At 40.9% G+C, this 20,833-nt stretch overlaps 1 protein-coding gene across 3 annotated transcripts in view; it reads left to right on the top strand.

The window, feature by feature from the left end:
• The window catches only part of ext1c (exostoses (multiple) 1c), an 85,727-nt gene that overhangs the window by 5,893 nt on the left and 59,001 nt on the right, over positions 1–20,833 (top strand). For all 3 annotated transcript variants that reach the window (XM_006794337.3, XM_006794338.3, XM_006794339.3), the window contains exon 2: positions 5,293–6,678. In XM_006794337.3, coding sequence (XP_006794400.1) covers positions 5,732–6,678 — 947 coding nt within the window. In that variant the 5' untranslated portion in view covers positions 5,293–5,731. The remainder of the gene's footprint in view (positions 1–5,292; positions 6,679–20,833) is intronic.

Raw genomic sequence — 20,833 nt, 5'->3', positions numbered from 1 at the left:
CTTTAATCCTTAGGAGTACTTCACCGTGGCTGCTATTTCTAATTCCATTAATTCCATTTAAAAACTGCCAAAAAACTGACACTTCTCTCATTTTGTACCGGCACTTTGATTACCTGAAATGGTCTTTTCTAACCTTTGTGATTATTATGTTTTGTTTTTACGGTATAAAAAGAAACAGCAGTAAACAGTGAAGCTAATATTAATGGGATGAAAATATATGGAGTAGTCCTACATGGGAGTGTCATGGGTGAATTGTGCTGTAAATCTTTGGTGCTTATAAAGGAATGTTCAGGGCAGGGTTAGGAGTGGTGGACTCCCTCACTTACAATGTGATAATTATGTACAGGGTAATAAAACAGAATGACTATTAATGGAAAATAATAAACTTTAACTGGTTTCAAAATTGGGGGTTGGACTGTACAAACACGAGACACTTGATTAAATGCAGAATTGCTATTACTGGCCCCTGATTCTCTGTAGCATAAATTCAACAAGTCTCCAGAAACCTTGACATGATGACAACACAGAGGCAGATTTGTTAGCTGACAATTTATGATGCCACTGTCCTGATCCATCATATTCCAATGGTACTCTACTAGATTGCAATCAGGTGACTGTGGAGGCCATTTGAGTACAGTGAACTCTTCTTCAATGTTGAACCAGTTTGAGATCATTTGAGTTTTGTGACATTGGTGTGTTATCCTGCTGGAAACAGCCATCAGAGGATGGCCACACTAGCAGTTTGGCCAATCTTGTCTGGCATCAACAAGGCATTTTCACCATGAGAGCTGTTGCTCACTGGATATTTTCTCTGGATTTTTTGGACAATTCTTTGTAAACTGTGAAGATGGTTGTGTGGGTTAAATCCCAGTAGATCAGCTGTTTCTGAAATACTCGCACCTACCCATCTGACTCCATAAACCATCCCATGTTCAGAGTCTCTAGTCTGATGCTCAGTTTGAACTTCAGCAGGTCGTTTTGATCATATCTGCCTAAATGCATTGAGTTGGTGCCATATGACTGGCTAATTAGATATTTGTGTTAATAACAGATGTACCCAAGAAAGCTGTCAGTGAGTGTTCGATTCAGTCAGAGTATGCTAGAAGCGTAGCATGTTTAGAAAGGCAAAGTAAGCCGAACTTACTTGGTATCAAACTGGTTTGCCTTGTTCTTCGTACATGAACCATAACCTTCATATTTCATTGTTCCAGTCCTGTTTTTTTCACCTCACTGTAACACAATTTCATTGTTTGCTCAGGACATTGTAATGAACCTGCCTAGAAATGTCTTTCCACTTAAGGCAAGCGGATAATCAAAGAACCGTTGGCCTTACTGAGTGTATTCCTCGTTTCTGTGATTCCTCGTTTGTCATGCCTGTCGTCATCCCTCTTTAGAGAATGAATAATTGCACATTTAAAATGGAGCAAAAAACATGTATTGTTTAAGTGAAACCCTCCAGTGAACTTGGGTAAAGTGGGAAAAAGAGAGGACAGGGAAAGTAAAAAAGAAAAACAGACTTGATGAATAAACTGAGGTAAGGAGGTGTAGATGGAAAATAAATCGCCAAGGGTTGAATTGTAGAGCTCTGAATTCTGCTTTCACCTTTCCTTGAACCCTATCTTTCCACGTTAAGGTCCCTCTATTCAATGAGCCTTGTGGCTTTTTTTTTTCCAGTGCTAGTCACCCAACCACAATGATCCATCACCAATCTATGACAGAGGGACTGTCACCACTTAAAGCCACTTACTTGTGTTTATGTGTGTAGCTTTATGTCTGCATCCTCTATTTGCAGTAGAAAGCTGCTATGAGAGCTGGTCAGGCCCAGGCATGCATGCATTCATCATTATTGCTTATTGTTAATAGCCGCTCTTTGACATTGTACAGTTTGTCCTTGGATACAAAAGTGCACAGAAGAGCTCAAGAGGCTTCCACATACTTGGATATCTTGTAACAATAAATTCTTTCGTTCAATTCACTTATTATCCTCCACCAGTCTGATACCTGAAACCTAACCGTCTCAGATATTCGCCTGATATTTCTCCTTGTATTGTAATTTTGAAATCAATTCAAATTCGAGATTGTGTCTTGGTGTCTTATTGTGAAATTTATTTTGTTCATCCAGCACGAATGCAAAGAGACTTGGTGCACTAAAATCAATATGAATCAATGGGACTGTTATTTTTGTAAGACTCCTGCAGAGGTTGGGCAAAAGCAATGGCGTCCTTATGCGAAGTGGCTTGGCATTAGATTAGATAAGGCAACGGAATCAATTTTTCATGCCCATCATCATTACCATCATTATTATGATACCTTCCATCACTTTTCTATTACACCTTCCCGCCATCACTATCAATTATCCCTGCAACCACAAATCACCAGGACAAAGCTCATTTCTCACCAAAGTGTATCCTGAATAAAGCTGAGGCCTAATTGCGCTCGTTGGTGGCAGGAGACATAAAGCGTGGAAAAAATAAAGAAAGGAAAATCAATGCCTTAACTAAAGAAGCCAGTGAATTATTGATGAGGAGCATGTAATGGGATCCCAAGTGTCTGTTTCTCCTTAGCTTGGACTGCTTGCATTTCAGTTGTGGCCAAAGTAGAAACACGGGAGGTGACATAAACCACCCACTAACATCTCTGCAGGCAGATTAGCTGACCCGAATTATCTGGGGCGCTGTGGCTCACACTCATGGCAGTGGTGCACACGCACAAGTCCTATACGCAAGTCTTATGTGCACAGATGTAACAGTTAAAATGCATACACGCTTTCACGCATTTAAAGTTACTTTAAAAAGTCAGATTTTCAAGAATTTGTTGCCTCTGCTGTTTAATTTTGACAAGCACAACAATAAAGTCGTATTTTATGGTGGCACTAAACTGAAAATGTTTTCTCAGACCACTGCTTAGATGTTTTTAGTATTGCGCTGTTTAGCATTCCACACCATGTTGTAGCAAAGAGAACCACAGCTTAGTGTACTGATTGGGCAACTGACCATATAAAGAATCTTAGTTAACATTATTAATATACTGCACTGTGCAAAAGTCTTGAGTCACTCCCCATTTCTTTATTTTTTTGGACAAGTGGAGGACAATAGAAGGAGCCGCACCGCTAAAAACCAGAAACAACAAGACAATATTTACAGCAGATGAAAAACTGAAAGCATTGTCCTTAAGAAATAAGAAAAAATCCACCAAATACCTGACACGTGACATCTGGTTGATCCATTTCATCGACGCCTCGTCTGAAAGGGTTTCAGGATGGAGGTACAGCCGTCTGTAAAACACGGTGGAGGCGATGTCATGGGTTGGGCATCTTGTCAAAATTGATGTTATTATTAACACAGAAAAGTACCATTAAATTTTAACCCACCATTCACTACCATCTGGAAAGCAACATGTTTTTCAGCAGTACAGTGCCCAGTTAGTAATAATAATGCTGCTGTCCAGAGCCCAGACATGAATATTGCTGCTGCTTGCATTTAAATAAATGCTTTGAATGTCCTTCAAGGAGCCCGTAGTACTATTCCTAAAGACTACTTAAAGAAATTATAGGAGAATAAAGGTGGTCATACCAAATACTGACTGTTTCCTTGCAAATTATAAAGAAATGAAGCTTAAATTAAGACTTTTACTATTATATTCTCTTCCTCTCTAAATCTGAACATTTGGGGGATTTTTAATAGAAAGTGACACCGGAATCTAGTGCATGTTTATTTGACTGCAATGAGGGCTTTAGCCTCGATTGTTTCGTAATAATTGGGAACAAAAGATGTCGATGATGAAAATTGCAGTGACATTTCAAATTGATGCTTTTGTTTGGCCAAAAGCTATTACATTAGCAAAAAATACAGTGCTCGCTTTCGCAAAGTGAAAACAGCAAACGCTGAACATTTTTGCTTGATGAAAGACTCGAGCTATCAGTTGATTAATTTTCTGTCATCTGAACTACTCATTCAGCAAAAACAATATACCGAATAACTTTAGTTGTGACATTCAAAGCTCTTCTTAACACAGAGGTCTGTGTGATCTGTCGCGCAGTCGCATATTTATCTCGCAGCAGAGCACAAATTTCAGAAGCCTTGAATTTATTGAAGCCATGAGATATTTAGTAAAAGCTGGAACTAAAGGAACAATTACTGCCAAAATGTTTGATTTCTTTCACACTTTTTACCCAGTAATATACATACTAATTAGAATTTTAACTATGCGCAGCAATTCACATGCAAAACTCCATTCCCGCTGTATTTCAGTTTGAGGAATGAAAACCTGCATTGTTTACCCACACCGTCATTGTGCTGCTTGTTTTTGCTGCAAGAGGAGAAGGCAGGCTAGCTTCTCCTTAGCTGGAGAAGAGGCAGAAAGGAGGAATGTGAATGAGAGGTAGAGAGAGGGTGGCCAGGTGAGGCCTGAAAGCTGCCTTTGTGTGGCAGCTGGCAGAAAGAACACTGACCTTCACTGTGAGGTGTGTTCTCCACACAGACACACACTGTAGGTACTGTACAAGTTTGGAGGAGTTATGAGGGGATGTTTGGCAAAAAAAAAATAAAAAAATACCGTTGCAAATTTACAAAAAGCCTTCGCTCAGTCCGTCCGCGGTGAATGGACGTCTCAGAGCCATAAAGCGGTTGCTGTGTTTCCACATCTCAGTTTTAGATGCTAAACGCCGTCTTATTTTCTCCTTCACTGCACCTCAACTGTATCTGCTTCAGTTCAACTGGAGCTTGAAGAGCTCGATAGCATCAAGCCCAGTCAGCTGCTCCCAGTTTCTCATGCTATCACAGAAAGACTATTCCAGAAGTGAGTGCACATCATAGTACAAATGAGCCTGTAAATAGCCATCCCTTTTTATAGGAGTGTGGGAGCCGGAGAGGGATGAAGGTAGACTTGACGAAAAGATGATTGTGATGTGTGGCTGATCTCGGTTGGATGCCTTTTTGAAAGTGCGCTGAGTTAACTTTTCCCAATTTTCTCCTTATGAGCTCCAGCCGAAGAAGGATTTTGACAGCTTAAAACCCTCCGCTGCCTGTGAAACATTACCCAGCTGTGGTACTTGAGTGCTATTTGATTATATGTGTGTTTGTGTGTATTAAATGTGATCGGGGGGTTGCAGATTACATATGACTAACCCAAATGAAAAGCTATACCCAGTGGGCTATGAAAAGTGTTAGTTACGGCATCTGCTGAGACAGCAGTTAAACAACTATAACCCAGTGTGTTTCTCAGTGCTGGTTGCAGAGCTGTGATGCTGCTCTGTGTACTGATGTGTATTCTTGTTTGTTTACTTCTCCCCAGGAGGGCCCCTGCAGACAGCAGTTGTGCCAGGCACTATGAGGCAGCAAGCTTGGCCTGCGAGAGCGGAGAAATCACCCTTCATCACTCTCGGCCGGGCTGGACAGCGGAAGAAATGTACAAAGCAGCAGCGCGTGCTACAGCAGAGGCGGGCTAATACACACATCTGAGCGTACAGTTGAAAGCAAATGGGAAGGCCAGAAAGAGACTGAAAGAGGGGAGACTTAGACTGTGTCCTTTCTAAATGGCAAAGTGGACTGGGCCACATTCAGAGGCAGCGATGTCCTTGTTAACACATTTTCCTCCATTAAAAGCTCCTTGTTAGAAGTTGCAAGTTAGTCCCAAACCCCTGTGAGGCTACAGAGCTGAGGGGACAAGGAAAGTAAAAACAGAGGACGAAAGCGAGACAGAGCAGGGAAAAAGGAGACTGTCACAGGCCCTCATGCAGGCGCGTAAGAAGTATGTTCTGCTGGGCTTGTGTGCATGCTGCTGGCTGGTCCTCTTTTACTGGGGTGGAGGAGTCCAGCTGCGTCTCCTCCGCCTGCTGACACGCCACCGGGGTGATGTGATGCGCCCCTGGCCCAACTGGACCGACAGAGCCTTTTTGCCCCGCTATGCCCACTTGGATGAACTTCAGACAGACCCTGGGATGGCAGAGTCACCCCGCCAGCGGCGCCAGGCATGGTCTGCCATTTATAAAGACAGCCGCTGTCGCATGGAGACCTGTTTTGACTTCTCTCGGTGTCGCCGTAGAGGAAGGGAAGGGTTCAGAGTGTACATATATCCATCGGAGAAAAACGAGCGCGTGTCGGAAAGCTACAGGAAGATCCTAACATCTATAGCCGAGTCACGGTACTACACCTCAGACCCCCGTGAGGCATGTCTGTTCGTGCTTGGTATAGACACCTTAGACAGGGACCAGCTATCAGGACAGTTTGTGCCCAATGTGGATGAACGTATCCGTGGTTACCCATTGTGGAATGACGGGCGGAACCATCTGATTTTCAACCTGTACTCAGGCACGTGGCCTAACTACACAGAGGACCTGGGCTTCAACATTGGCCAGGCCATCTTAGCCAAAGCCAGCCTCAACACAGAACATTTCAGGCCGGGCTTTGATGTCTCCATCCCTCTCTTCTCAAAAGATCACCCACAGAAGGGTGGAGAGCGGGGCTGGCTGGTGAGGAACACAGTCCCACCACGAAGGAAGTACCTGCTGATGTTTAAAGGGAAGCGCTATCTAACGGGCATCGGCTCAGACACAAGAAATGCGCTTCATCACATTCACAATGGCAAGGACATTGTGTCGTTGACAACATGCCGCCACGGGAAGGACTGGGAGAAGCACAAAGACGCCCGCTGCGACCACGACAACCTGGAATACGAGAGGTAAGATGGGCCACAGTGAATGTATGAGTCAATGTGGCATTATATAAGGATTCATAAGAAACGGTGGAAAGGTTTATATTTTTTATTAAGAAATACACAATGGGGTTGTTCTGCTTGCCTTCCCTTTTGAACTTTACATGCTGTTTTATTGGTCTTTTAGATGTAGCTGATTTTCTACAAGCAGTGTCAGGGGTAGCTTTCGTGTCCCACTGGTTATTTTTGTCTCTCTTTTATTGCTGCACACTTTTTGACTGCCTGAGCTTATGATATTTGGCAGTTGACACTAACTCACGTCTCTGGAAATTTAGATTCAGGTCACAACTTCCAGCGATCCTTTTTATTCTTAAATCATATCAGTCCTATTAAAGGGTGATTGTAATACTAACTTGTGGTAACTGACCTTGAGCACCCTTACTATTAAGGGTTTCAAATATATTACAGTGTGATAGATGGGCAAATTAGGGAATTCAGCCAAAGTGCACATGCAGTTATTTCCACTTTGTGTTTTGTGTTTAATAATACAAGTCCAGGAAAAAGCATAGCTGCAGCTAATGAATTACAACTGGAACTGCTGTGTGAAACGAACCGAAGCAAAGGTCAGCGCAAAGAATGGCTTTCCGAAATCTGTTAATAATAAACTGCTGTTGGGTTTAAGGGTGCTATTTTTCTTTTGTTCAGACCGTCCGTGTTTTTCACGGCAAGATGTTCTTGCTCGTGTTGCACCGAGAATGCTTGTCACTGTTACTTAAGTCAAGACAAAGAGGTGGGGAGGATGAAACGCATTGAGCAATGAGCTTACAGCAACATCTAAAGTGCTTTATTGCTAAAACAATATTAGTGTCGGGATGTGACATGTGAAAACAGGTTGAACAGTGTCACAACTAACAAAATATATTTCCACTGAGGTCCTGTGTGCTGTTTGAAGCTCTTCACCCAGTGGTTTTTCGCCCATTGTCGATTTAATAATGAAAAGCTTTTGGAGACACACCCATCGGCTTTGTACATTTCGCAGCAGCAGCATGGTAAACATGTCTTTTCCTCCCTGTGCCTCCCCCCTCCCTCTTGCTCATTTTTCCAGTCAATTAGAACCATGTGCCTCGGAGCTGATCAGTACCTTTCATCGTGCGTTTCTTACAGTTGTGCACTGTGAAACATCAGCATAAGCTGTTCACACCTCAGTCACATGCAAACCTTGTTTTTTTTTTTCATTTTTGCTGGGTGTTCAGCTTTTGATTCAGAAAAACCCCAAAACAACCCTTTTTTTCTTATCAAGATCTATCCCAAGCCAAATGACTCAAAACAGGTTTATCTGCCAACAGTTGCCTTACAGCTGACGCACAGGTGAAGGTCAACATCAACCAGACATTCAGGTTTTGGTTTACAGGAAGAATAATTAGTGCTCCTGTGCACAAAAAGCCTGAAATCCAGCATCAACACTTCTTTTTTCTGTTTACTGTAAAGAAAACGTTACACCCTGGTAATTGTTATGGACGTATTAAATGTGGAGTAGCTGTAGACCCCAGTGGCTGTTTCCATGCTTCTTAATTTGTTTTTTTTAATCAACTTTTAATAGCTTTTTTCATTAAGCAGGAGTAAATGTAATCATTTTGTATGGAGCAATCAAATATATGTTCAGTAATGTAATTCTATGCCTATAGTCTACTTTTTTGTGCAATTTTTTATTATCTTTTATTATTCTTTGCAGTAGCATTTACATAGAGATGAACAACACGGGCGTCTCTTTTTCGCTTCCCACTTGCTGAACTTACGCTTTGCAATGAAAGTCTCTGCAGCTGAAGTGCTGACAGACCTGTCCGTTCATAGAGACATACCATGGTATTCTGATGGTGCAGAACATTTGGAGAAAGGAGATGATGGATTTCTCCAAAGAGCAGGAAAAGAATTAGAGGTAGAAGTTCGAGTCACACCAGACTGTCAAAGCATGGCTGTATTGGGGATAACAGAATAAAACTGCAAAGCAAATTTTGGAGGGCCTATTAACATGTCAGTATACTAATATAATGAATATGGAAAGTTGTGGTGGCACACTATACAATATAATATAATTTGCTTCAAATTCCATAGTCCATTGGTTGATCTGATCCATCTGATCCTGACTATACTACGGCATAGTCTACATGCTATAGACTATACCGTAGGCTTGTTTACATTGGACTCGGTGGCATAGGGATGGAGCTCTGTAAGACTTATGAATGAATTCATTTATTCCACTCAGCCCACTACTTAAACACCGAGTGGGGAGGTGGGAGGAGGTAGGGAGGATAGTGGGGGATGAGAGGTAGTTCCAATGTAAATCTGTGGTAGAGCAACGGCTCTGAGGGTGCAAGGGTGCGAATGGAGGAGGCAAATGGAGACAGCCGTCATTTGTACAAAAAAAGTTTTAAAAAAGCTGATTTAAAAAGAAACCTTTTCTCCTTTTGTATGAATTCTCTCTCTCTGGTGAATTAGAGATGAGAGGGGATGGGAGCAGGGGGAAGGTGCTTGATCATCTCCCTTGTTGCATCCTTTGAATTTCCCTCTGGAGGAAAGAAAAAGGGGGATTTCTGCAGGGAGAACATGAGAACCGTGGTGGCCGTTGAATTAAGACGTGTCAAAGAAACAGGAGAAGGAGAGAAAGACTGCAGGAGCAAGATTTAAATCGCGTAGCAACACATCCTCGTTACTCCATCTGTCTGCAGTTACATAGTTCGCTTCTTTATTTTTGATCAAAAATGCAAGTGAAAAACGACTGCTCTGCTCCTAATAGGCCGTGCCACTGAGAAAGCATGCTTCTTTGTTTGTGACTGTCACTGCTGTACACGGCGTGCATGAGCTTGTGTTTGCGTTTCAGACCGTGTCTTGGTTAATGAGGCTCTTAGAAGGTAGCACCAGGTTAATGATCGCCTGCATCTGGTACACCAGCAGATTAGCCTTGAGAGACCTGGACAATCAGTGACATAAGCAACCCATGGGGGGGAAAAGGGAGGAGGAGGGGAAAGAGGAGGAACTAGGAAAAGGGGAGGGGGACTCAGATGGAGCGAACAGTCGAGCGTCATGACATAATTTTTCTGCCCCAATAAAAATCTGCCCCCCTCCCCCCCTTTTTTTATTAGAAAATGATAGGAATGCAAAAAGGTTTCCTTCTGGGTAAACACTGGCTCCTCGTTTTGTTTTATAAGGAAGAAATGCTATATGGGTGATGAGATTACATTCACTAATGTATCTCTTGCCTTTAATTGCTAAACAGCTTTCAGTATAAAGTCATAGCTGGTGGATACAAAGGAAAAAATAAACTTTTTAGTCTATGAGTCTATAGAATACATATTTTTTACTGAAGAGTCTGAATGTTAGCAATTTGGTGCACAGCATGCGTAAATTGTAATACCATCGCAACTGAGGTAATAATGTAAAAGCTGCAAATATCAAAGGTCCTACAATCTGAAGGTCCTAAACTGTGATACACTTGCACAGCTCATAGGGTCAGTTTCCGAATTGGAAAGCAATATTTTTACACGTAAACACGTTCATGCATACATTACATGTTTTTTTAATTAACCCCTTAACACAAGTAGCTTAATGTGTTAAGGTAACTGTGTTCCTCACTGACTCACAGTAGTTTACACCAAAAGGATTACGCCTACAGACAGTCTGTGAAATTTGTCTTGAACATAATATCACCAACTCAAAATTATTTTGACCCTTGGCTCGGCCCATAGATTTTCCAAAAGAATATAAAAAATATCTTGTTGCCATCTCTAGAGGATAAATTTAGTTTTGTTTGCTGAGGTTTAAAAGGTTAATAATTTTCTTTCAAAAGAAAAAAATCAACACTATCATCAAGGATGTTTTTTCAGCATCAGAAGTTAAAATTATACCTTTTCATACAAATGTCTGAAGTTTATCCTCAGTATACCTCGCTATATCCACTGTGTGTAACACCAATAGAGGTTTTACCTGTTTTACTCTTTATGCTCCTTAAATGTGAGTAAGTCAGTAAATTTTATTTATATAGCACATTTAAAATTAAACTGCTTTACAATAAAAAATAAATAAAACACATGCTACATACGTTTGTACTTTATACATAATATAACAAAGCAACAACCTTTCCTCCTGCCACTGTTCCAGACAGCAGCCGTTTCAAAAGCATTATTAATAAAAGCTATGTGTCCAGCTTACATTTAAAGACGGTTTGCTCTAAAATGTTAGGTTATATTGCGTTTTTGTTGAGTTTTGTATAAGTGTTGCACTTCTGGCTTAAGGGAAAATTGGTATCTCCGTGGAAGTGCTCAAAGTACTTTTTTTTCATTAGGGGTTTGTTAAATACCTTTGTCGCCGCCAATTCTATTAACACAAAGTCACTCGTTAAAAGTGCAGAACAATTGGTAAATTGGACCCAAAGAATCCCATTAAAATGTGCCATAGGGAAAAGGCAATCTGAATAGGAACAGAAGGTGCCTGGAAATATTTTTGGTCCGATTTTACTGGTGTGGAACTTTGAGTGTGTGTGTGTGTGTGTGTGTGTGAGAGAGAGAGAGAGCATACGTGGATTATGGATGATAGGGAGGGAATACAGAATGAAATAGAAAAGAGACAAGTTGGAGATAGGACAGTGGTACCCAAGGCATAAGAGCAGCAAGATAGAAAGGAAGAAAAGAAAAATGGCATGTGATAAAGATTATAAAAAAAAAAAGTTGGAGGGGGGGAGAGAGACTGGGTGATACCGCAGGCAAGTTGAGTAAAAAGCGAGTATCAAACAGGGCAGGAGGGAGGGTGGCAAAGTGGGAGAGAAAGACGGAGCAGAGGAAGAGGGAATTGGAATAACGGTGATAGTTGAAGCAAGGGAGAAGCAGCGCTGCAGCCTAATGGCCTAGTTTCCCTCGCTTTATAGAATTCTCTAAGAAAGGGTTGGGAAACGTGCATTGTACAGTGAATGTAAATGAGCAAGAGTGCGAAAAATCGAGAGAGAGGGGAGAAAGAAAGGGAGAGAAACGTACAAAAGGTGCCGCCAAAAACACTGAGTTCTAAACTTCCAGCTAAGAAGTGTGTTTGTGAAGTGGAACTGGTGGTGGCTTAACCAAAGATGGAACACAGGAGGAGGATGAGATTTCAGTCGCTCAAATGCTGTGCATCACTGTTAGTTTTAACTGCGATTGGTTTATATAAGTTCTTGAGTTGGAAACCGATGGTGATTATTGATGAGCTCCCTTGAAGGAGGCTGAGGTTGTTGAAGGCGAAAGAGCGAGCAATCAGACTTTAGAACCTGGGTGAGAGTTCAGAATGAATGTAGCATACTAATCGGGCAAAATAGAACTGAAGGAATTTTCTACCCTAAAGTTAGAAGGAAAAACTGCAGCAATGCTCCCAAGCCTGTGTGATTCGAAACGGATAGGTGCAATCTGTTCAGCTCGCAAATGGGTAAGAATTCCTAAACTACGAAGGGTTTCGGTGCAGTTGATGAAAAGTGAATCAAAGCTGGAAAGGAAGGTAGTGCTGTTGTTAGCTGCTGGTAAACATTAAAAAAATATAGCAGCGTAGTTACTACTTCCGCACAAGCGCAATCAAAATTAATATGTGGGTGGGAACATGCATAATTATGTATGTGTGTGCCTGGATCTGTAAATGCAATATGAGAAAGTGCAGTTTAAGATTTTGGCAAACTGAATAAGAAATGCTGCAGCCCACTGTAATTAGGGCCTGTGAAATTGTACCTCTGGAGATGCTGTGGTTTGTGTGTGTGTGTGTGGTTTGTGTGGCCCATATCTGCTGTCTCTGTTTAAAATACTTGGAAATGAGACGCAGCCTTGATTCTCTGGCACTTCTACACTCCATCCTCCGTTCTTTTCCTCCTCTCAAGCTCATGTCTTTCTAATCCCACACATCGGTTCTCTCCCCTCAGTGCTTTCAACAAGTCTTGTCATATATATATTAAATTAGACAGTGCCTCAAAGGTTGTATCCAGGGCTTAAGATTAACCTGCTGGCTCACCCACAAACTTACTGGTTTTAAGTTTGCTTTAAATCCATTATAATCAGTACTTTCACAGTGGATCAGATGGCTGTGAAATGTGGAAAGGGGTCACTAGCAGAACAATCTATCCCAATATGTCAATACTGGGCAATAAGTGAATAATTAACATGGCCGATAGATTAAGACAGGCGAAACACCCTTCAACCATGTTATGAGTGTAGACGTTGCATACTTTGTCCACCGGCAAGCACTCTGCAACTTGTCAACATATGTTTGGAAATCTAAAACGAGATGCATAAACGAGCAATAAAACACAAATAAAACACATAATTCTTTAATACCATTGTCATAATGTCTTATCACCAAATATCAGTACTGGTTCTAAAAATGTGCTTCCAGACAATTTAGCATCTGTTAGCAAAGTTAGCAAAATGCTAACTTTGCTTTAGCTATAGGGAGGTTGCCATAGGGTCACCAACCAGTCTCTAGCCCTGTGTGACTGAGACCCAACTAATGAAACTGTGTAGTTCCTCTAAGCTCCACCAAGTTTTAATGTCTTTATTAATGTTATTTTCTTGGTTTGATTAGTTTCAGGTTTCAATTCAAGCTCATTGTTTCTGAAAGGAGTGTTGTCTCATCTCATCGTTATAAAAAGCCCCAAAAGCTCTGATTAATTATCTAGTTAACATAACCTGGCAGCTTAACAGACAGAATTGTGTAATTGCAGTTGGTGGAGACCAAAGTGGAACTAAAAGAAGTTGACTTGATTAAAGTATGAAGGAGGCTGGTCTAGCCTCAATACTGGTTTTAAGAATGAGGATAATAACACCTTTTGGATTTTTTCTTTTACCTTGGTGTCTTTTAGATTTTAAAAAAAGTGAATTTCTTTCAATTTCATCACGCAGCACACAGTTTTCTGTTTTTTTCTGTAACATATATTGTGATCTCACTTCCAGGATTTATTTTGCACCGATATCACTTGGCCAAGGAGTAATTTGTAAGCGTGATTTGACTCTCAATTCTTAGTATTTAGATGGTTATTATTGGTTTTAGCCAAAAATGTAAGGGAGGGAGTCACATTTGTAAGGTCACGAATCAATCCAAGTTCACTTTATCTAGTGGAAATGATGTCTTTGGCTATATTTCTTACTTGGAAAAAGATTTTTTTTGGCAGTGGTCTTTGAAAGTTTCCAATCACTGCTCATCTGGACTGATAAACATCTTTTATTCCACATAGAATTGAATTACATTTTGTATTTCTGATAAAGGATAAGCCAGTTGCAACCTGCTTATCATTTGCCTTTAAATGTTTGCGTTCCAGTCTTTATGCAGCCATTGTTTTCTCAACCGCTGTACTCAAAGCCTCAAACCTCCCACTTCCTAAACGCTATTATTTCCATTTGAATTTTTACTAAACATGCTTCTTCAGTTGTTTAGAATAGCTTGTAATTTATCCGTCCTGTCAGAGTGCATTCATTGTAGCTAAAGCTTGTTGTTTGCACTGTCACCCAAGCAAAACCATCGACGCTGGAGCCACAGCCCTACATGAGTCAGCTCAGGTCTCAGCAGCTTTGTGCTGAATCAGGTCTGGAAAACTCCAGCAGCAAAAAAAAAACAAACCCAAAAAAGGTAGACACATCTGCACCACACAGGCTTTACTTAACATTTAAGAGGTCTTAAGTTGAATCCCCACATTAAAAACAACAGCAAATCTAATTTCACACAGACAGCACATGCACATGCACATGATTTTACAGCTTACTGTAATCATTCTTTCTCCCCCTAACTCACACCTTTTTTTGCATGTATCCTCTACACGACCCCTTCACTTTTTTCCCTCATTATATTTCCTTCCTTTTCTCATTTTTTTCCAGACTGTACTGTATACAGTCCTGCAGTTGACTGCAGGCCTCCTTCCATCTTTCTGAGCTCCGGTATGCATAATTTATGAAAAGACCCAGCTTCTCCATGAAGGCAAACTTTTTTGACAGCACAGCTGTGTGTTTAGTGTTGCACACAACTGTCCTGCATGCAGTTGTGCTAATCACATGCATAAATGCTGCATACAAGCCCGGACGAACAGCACCCGCTTTTGCTTCTGACTTGCTAATCTATGCATTCCAGTTTTGACACCATGCTCTCCCGAACCCCATGCACGTTTTGATAAACCCTTTTTTCACCATGCAAAAAGTAACAAAGGGAAATGTCTTTATTCAATCCACACTTCAAGAAGTTACAAAGTTTTGACCACTGTCTCCATATCTGTCTGTGCACGTTTTTCAGTCTCCTACATCCATCACGGATTGATTTTTGTATTTCAGCTAAGGTCCCTCGTGAATGGTTTATCAGTGGTATATAAATCATTTAGGTTTCCGTTTTGCAGTTTTCAAACCTACTGACTTAAAATGTAACATAACTGTTAGCAGTGTTGGGGAGTAACGGAATACATGTACCGCCGTTACGTATTTAAAATACAAAATATGAGTAACTGTATTCCGTTACAGTTACCGTTTAAAAAGGTGGTATTTAGAATACAGTTGCTTTGTTGAAATAAATGGATTACACGGCAGTACTTCCCTGTTTCATATTGTGGTGGGTCAGGACTGTTTGGGTTTTGTTTGACAGCTACGTTCTGTTGTTCCAGGTGGCAGCGTTACGGTTGCCATGGTTACAGGGTGACGCTCTCTCTCTCTGCGTGTTTCCTGGGTGAGAGAGGCCTTTTTGTTGTTGTTGTGCTAAGCTAATAGGCAGAATGCTACAGGTATAGCTCTAAAGAATGTAGCATCATGGGCAGTGTAGTCCGTGCTGCAGGGAGAATGGACTGCCATACACGTTATGTGTCTGTGAGCGAGGGAGGGAGAAAAAGGAAAAGTACGAGCTGTCATCGAGCAAAAACGGGAGCTGGAAGCATGTAAATATAATAATAACCATTGCAGCCAAGAAGAGTGCCTGATGAACCCAGTTGTAAGTAAGCTATTAAGACTCGACTGTACACCGTTGTTCCATTGGAGCAGCCTTTCAACGCCTCTCTCTGTCTCTCGCTAGCAAAGTTGACCCAGACAACAAAGTAAAGCTATTTTTCGGCTACGAGCCCAACACAGAACCCGCCGTATTAGCCAGAGGTCCCTTTACTACGGTTCGGAGCCGCGGACCTTCAGTAACAGTAATAAATCACAGCAATAGTACATTCATGTAGTTGTAAACAGCATGATAATATATTAAGTAATCCAAAGTATTCAGAATACGTTACTCTCATTGAGTAACGTAACGGAATACGTTACAGAATACATTTTGGGGCATGTAATCTGTATTCTGTAATGGAATACATTTTAAAAGTAACCTTCCCAACACTGACTGTTAGTGAGCGTAAGAAAGATGATTACCAGAGTTTTTTATTGTTGCACAAAGGAGACTAACTTTCCCCCTGTTTGAATCCTTGTTCTTTGCAAGATAACATGCTGCACTTAATGGACAGGCACAGGAGAGGATTTCTCCTTCTCATCTAACTTTGTAACATCAGCAGAATATGCATGGTTTATAAACTGGAGAGCTTTACACCATAGCAACATACATTTCTCCAATACTCATAAAGTATGTCAGTGCCCATAAAGCACTGATAAACGTTTTATTTACCATCAGTCAAGCAAATTCTAGCGGTGTTGTAGTGGAGAGTAGCCTTTTAGTAACATTGTTAGAATAAGGTCCAAGACAAGTGAGATACAACTAAATGCTTAGATAACATTAATAGTTTTGTAACACTCCTGCTCCTCTGTATCTAATTTTAAACTAAAACATTTCACCTGTCAGTGGAGGCACCTGATCATAAATCATAAAGTGTAGTCACATTGTCATATTTTGTAGCAAATATTATCCAGGTGCTTCGAACTGGATCACCTTACCTGTAAAATCCTCTGTCTGCGGTTTGACCTCGCTGCGTTCACACGTGTGAAAACAGCGACGGTTTAAAAATAATTCCGTTTTCTTCTGATAGCCTTCAGCAGTTTGGAAGCAGTAGTATTTTTTTCTGAGGTCACGCGGTTACAAACCATGTCTAAACAAATCTTGACAGAGTTCATCTCAGTTTATTCCAAAGGAGCTCAGGATCTTTAATACACACTGTATAAGGAGGGGGCTTATCCAGAGCCCGTCTCAACGATGGCTCTGTTTCGCACTGATAATACGGGAGATTTGGCTTAAAGTTATAACTTTAGTTATGACTTGAGTAGTGAATCAAATTTTTCAGTAGAAATAATTTACAGCAGAAGGCTAACCAAAGCCATATTTAATAAGATTCTTCTTTGGGGAACTGATTATAGCGTGGGGATGAAACATTTCCCCGATGGCAAATTACATCTGAATTTATTGTGCAGTTTATGTTGGGAGTCAAATTGTATGCAGAAACACTTCTTTTAAAAACCTTTTAAACATGACTTTAGGTTCCACAAAAACTAGAAAAAAAGCTTTGAGATGAATTGTGGTGTCGAGGTCTATAATGTGATTGGTCGTTTCTTTTAATAGCAAATTTAATGTATGAAGATTTGAGCTTGCTTTGGCCTTGAAAATGTTCTTTCCTGTCAACCTCTGCCAGTGAGTAAACTCATTCAGCTTTTCCGCTCTCAGCTCTTCGTTCTTCAGTCGTAGCAAAGCTATACAACTCCAGTAAGTGCGAGTGGGTGGTTCCACTCTGTCAGGTGCATATCAGGTTTCTCAAGAAAGACCGTTTGGCCCAGGGGCTCTCTCGCTGGTGTGGATGTCCTCTTAATGGGTGCCCATTCAGTGCCCTAATCGAGCCCTTTATCAACCCCGGCTAACACCGTGGCGATCATAGCAGAAAAAGCCTGGAGCGACTGTGCTCGCTTTGTCCAGGCCAACTGGAGCGTAAAAGCTTTGACAATGACAATGCAGTTGGGAGAGAGAAAGAGAAGGAGAGAAATGTGGAGGGGACATTTCTCATTCCTTATGCAGTTAAGGAGCCGGCCTCCAGCTCAGAGGCCCGATTTTCACATGTTTACTCTTTCTTAATAGCATCTATTTGACCTTTGACCCCAAGCAGCACAATCTGTGAGCATTTGTAGCTTAGTCATTATCAAGAGAAGGGAGGTATGTGATTGCTGATACATCTCAGTCTTTCTTTCTTTTGCTCATCAAAATTGTGAGGCGTCAAGGGAAAGATTTTAAGGGAAGGCACATTTCTGCATGGCTGACTCGTTTAAACCACCTGACCTCAACAGAAACAAAGAATGCTGAAATTGTTCAAGTTTCAAAGTTCAAACCATTAATGTGAAAAGAAGCCAGCAGGCATATCATTACTAAAAAGACACGCAGCACTCAGACCAGATTTCGCTGCAATTAGGCTGTCCCAAACACATTTTGAAGATTTTTTTTTTTCCCAAGCACTTTCTCAGAGGACGCCCAAATTGCCTGAGATATCTGCCGTAAAATTAGGTCAGAAAATATTGTGTAGTGTAAGTTTGCAATAAGATGAAAAAGCTTTTTAATAACTGCTTCTTTTTTTGCCCTCTTTGATGTAGAATGAAGGGCTCCGATTGGCTGGTCTTCAGATGAATGACTGATACACAGTGATAATCCCGACCACTGGAGGGTTCAGAGGACTCGCTAATATATGCGGCACTATCAACATTAACATGATCTGTGTATCTCATTTTTTAATAACGCGGTGGTGGTATTGGGGTTAAACAGGGATTTGGATGGAGGGCTACCCAAGCACCCTCTAATATGTTTTTATGCAAACTATTTGATAACCTTCAGTGTAATTACTTGATATTTCACTTACGCGCCATTCTTTTATTTGAGTGTTTGTAGCACTGCCTAATTTATATATATATATAAATTCTTTCCAGTTAGTGGATGCCACATTTCTCAGACCCATAATAAAATTATAATATTAATATTCTGACACTAATATCTTTCACATTAAAATAAGAGCTGCAGCCAACTGACTGTCATACACCTAGTTTTTTGCAAGCTACTTAATCATAATTACAAGGTCAGCTTTCAAGATTATTGTTTTAGCTTAAATTATTGATATAATTTGAATTATTGTTTGACTTTACATATCCATACTCTACTGAGACAGAGGTGTCACTTTGAAAACCATGTCTTCTAGAGCAGCGGTCCCCAATCCCCGGGCCTCGGACCGGTACCGGTCCGTGAGTCGTTTGGTACCGGGCCGTGAGAGTTGAGGCTCAGGTGTGAAATGTATGGTTTTCAGGGTTTTTATCGGTTTTCAGCGTTATTTTGTTATCGTTTTTATCATTAACTCGGTTTTCCTGGGTCTTTTCATGTGTGTTATGAATAAATCTTCTTTTGTTAGGTACCGGTACTACTTTTATTTTGTTGTATTTATCCGCGACACCTTAAAGGCCGGTCCATGAAAATAATGTCGGGCATAAACCGGTCCGTGGCGCAAAAAAGGTTGGGGAGCGCTGTTCTAGAGGGGAAAGCAATCAGTCCCACAATGTGTAACTTAACTGAGAGCTTACAGCTTGTTCATTACATGGGGTGTAATCTAGTGTTTCTATGTCAGATGGACATTGTAATTTAACTATATCATTTGCTCACTGTGGACTACGTTCTGGGACAGTAGCATAGACAGTAGAAAACATGGAGGTGGCTACTGGGACATCACCCATTGGTTTGTCTGGTTTTGAAGCCTTGAGGCAAGCGTTTCCATGGAGGCCATCTTGGTTGCAAAAAATTGAATGTGATGAGTGGGGGCAGGTCTGACTGTGAAACTGCACAAATATTGGGTAACCACTTGTCAGCCAATGAGCATGTGGTTTTAATAATCGTAGATAATGCTTCATTTTGAAAGATTTTTTGACCGAGGTTTATAAAATATAGAATTTCTTATCTTATCTTGACCCAAAACTCGACAGGAAAGTGTTTATAGAGGTTCAAACACAGCTATCACCATGTAGCCTTCGAACAGAATGCAGGTTTAACACATTTCTGGATTGGGTTGATTCATTATTTATTTATTTATTTTACATCCTGGAAGCTACATCCATGTTTTATACTATATTGGACAGTGGTAGCAAAGCAGTAATATTTTTATTTATTTATTTATTTTTTGGGGTGTTGCGTTTGCATGCAATGCTATTCTCTACATTTTTGCTAGCAGTGAGGAAAAGCTGAGTTTGTTGTTAGTGCAACTAATTAAACAACTGCACGGCATTTTGGCAACGCAGGGAAGTCTTGCTTTGCCCTCAAGGTCCGATAATGACGTGGTAGAAAGTGAAAAATGTGAATAGGAAATTACACCCATTCCACAGCACCAGCAGGTGTAAAAAAACAAACCAAAACAAAGCAAGTACACAAGGGTGGTGCTGAAGATTTTGATATGTTATGCTTATTCGAATACTGATCCTTTATTTTACACAAGAATTGGCCACAGTGTTTGCAGGAGTATCACAACAAAGGCTGGATAGAATAGAGGCCATACTTATCATAAGAATAAGGGAAACTTAACTAGCCGTCGCTTGTTAGATTGAAAAAAGTTTTTTCCAATTAGTTTTTGTGCTACCTGTGCCGCATGCAAGTCAACACTGTGTGTGGGCAGTGCAGACAATAAAGCCCTTTCTTCCAGAAACAAATATTCCGACAGTTCTCTCAGAAGAAGCCTTGCTCTCCGCTTGCTGTAGCCTCTCAGTACAAGATGTGCTCTTTAATTGCCAGTTCTGCTCTTTGAAAGGGCATACATGGGTGGCACAGCTTGTCTGACCTGTGCTGCAAATCCTGCTTAAAACTGAGTCATTTTCAACTTTCCTTTTCTTCTATAAAGTGATATGCTTGTGTTTCTCTTCTGTTTGTGTTCCTTCCGAACTGGCTCCCTCAGTTCCACTTCACTTCATCATTTTGGTGTTTGAACTTTCATTAGAAGTAGATAACAGAGAGTTCAGGGACTTTATTGGATCGTGACCTGTCTCGCTTGCCCTTATCTGAGGAGTGTATAGCGTAGTGTTACCTCAGGTACTTGTATTAACCGAGTACACTGGGTACTTTTTGATCAATAAATAGCAGTTTGTAAAGGGCAGCCAGAACATCAGTGGAACACAATCTCTCCTTTAAACTGTTACAATATCAGAAAGGCTTTGAAATCAGACCTACAATACTTCTGCTCTTGGCCTGTTTAACCAACTCCTCTATAACCAGAGGAGAAAAG

This window comes from Neolamprologus brichardi, chromosome 22 (assembly GCF_056152115.1).
Source record: "Neolamprologus brichardi isolate AB-2024 chromosome 22, ASM5615211v1, whole genome shotgun sequence".
In the NCBI taxonomy this organism is placed as follows: Eukaryota; Metazoa; Chordata; class Actinopteri; order Cichliformes; family Cichlidae; genus Neolamprologus; species Neolamprologus brichardi.
Note: the sequence above shows the minus strand (reverse complement) of the source record. Positions and strands in the feature narration are given on the sequence as shown.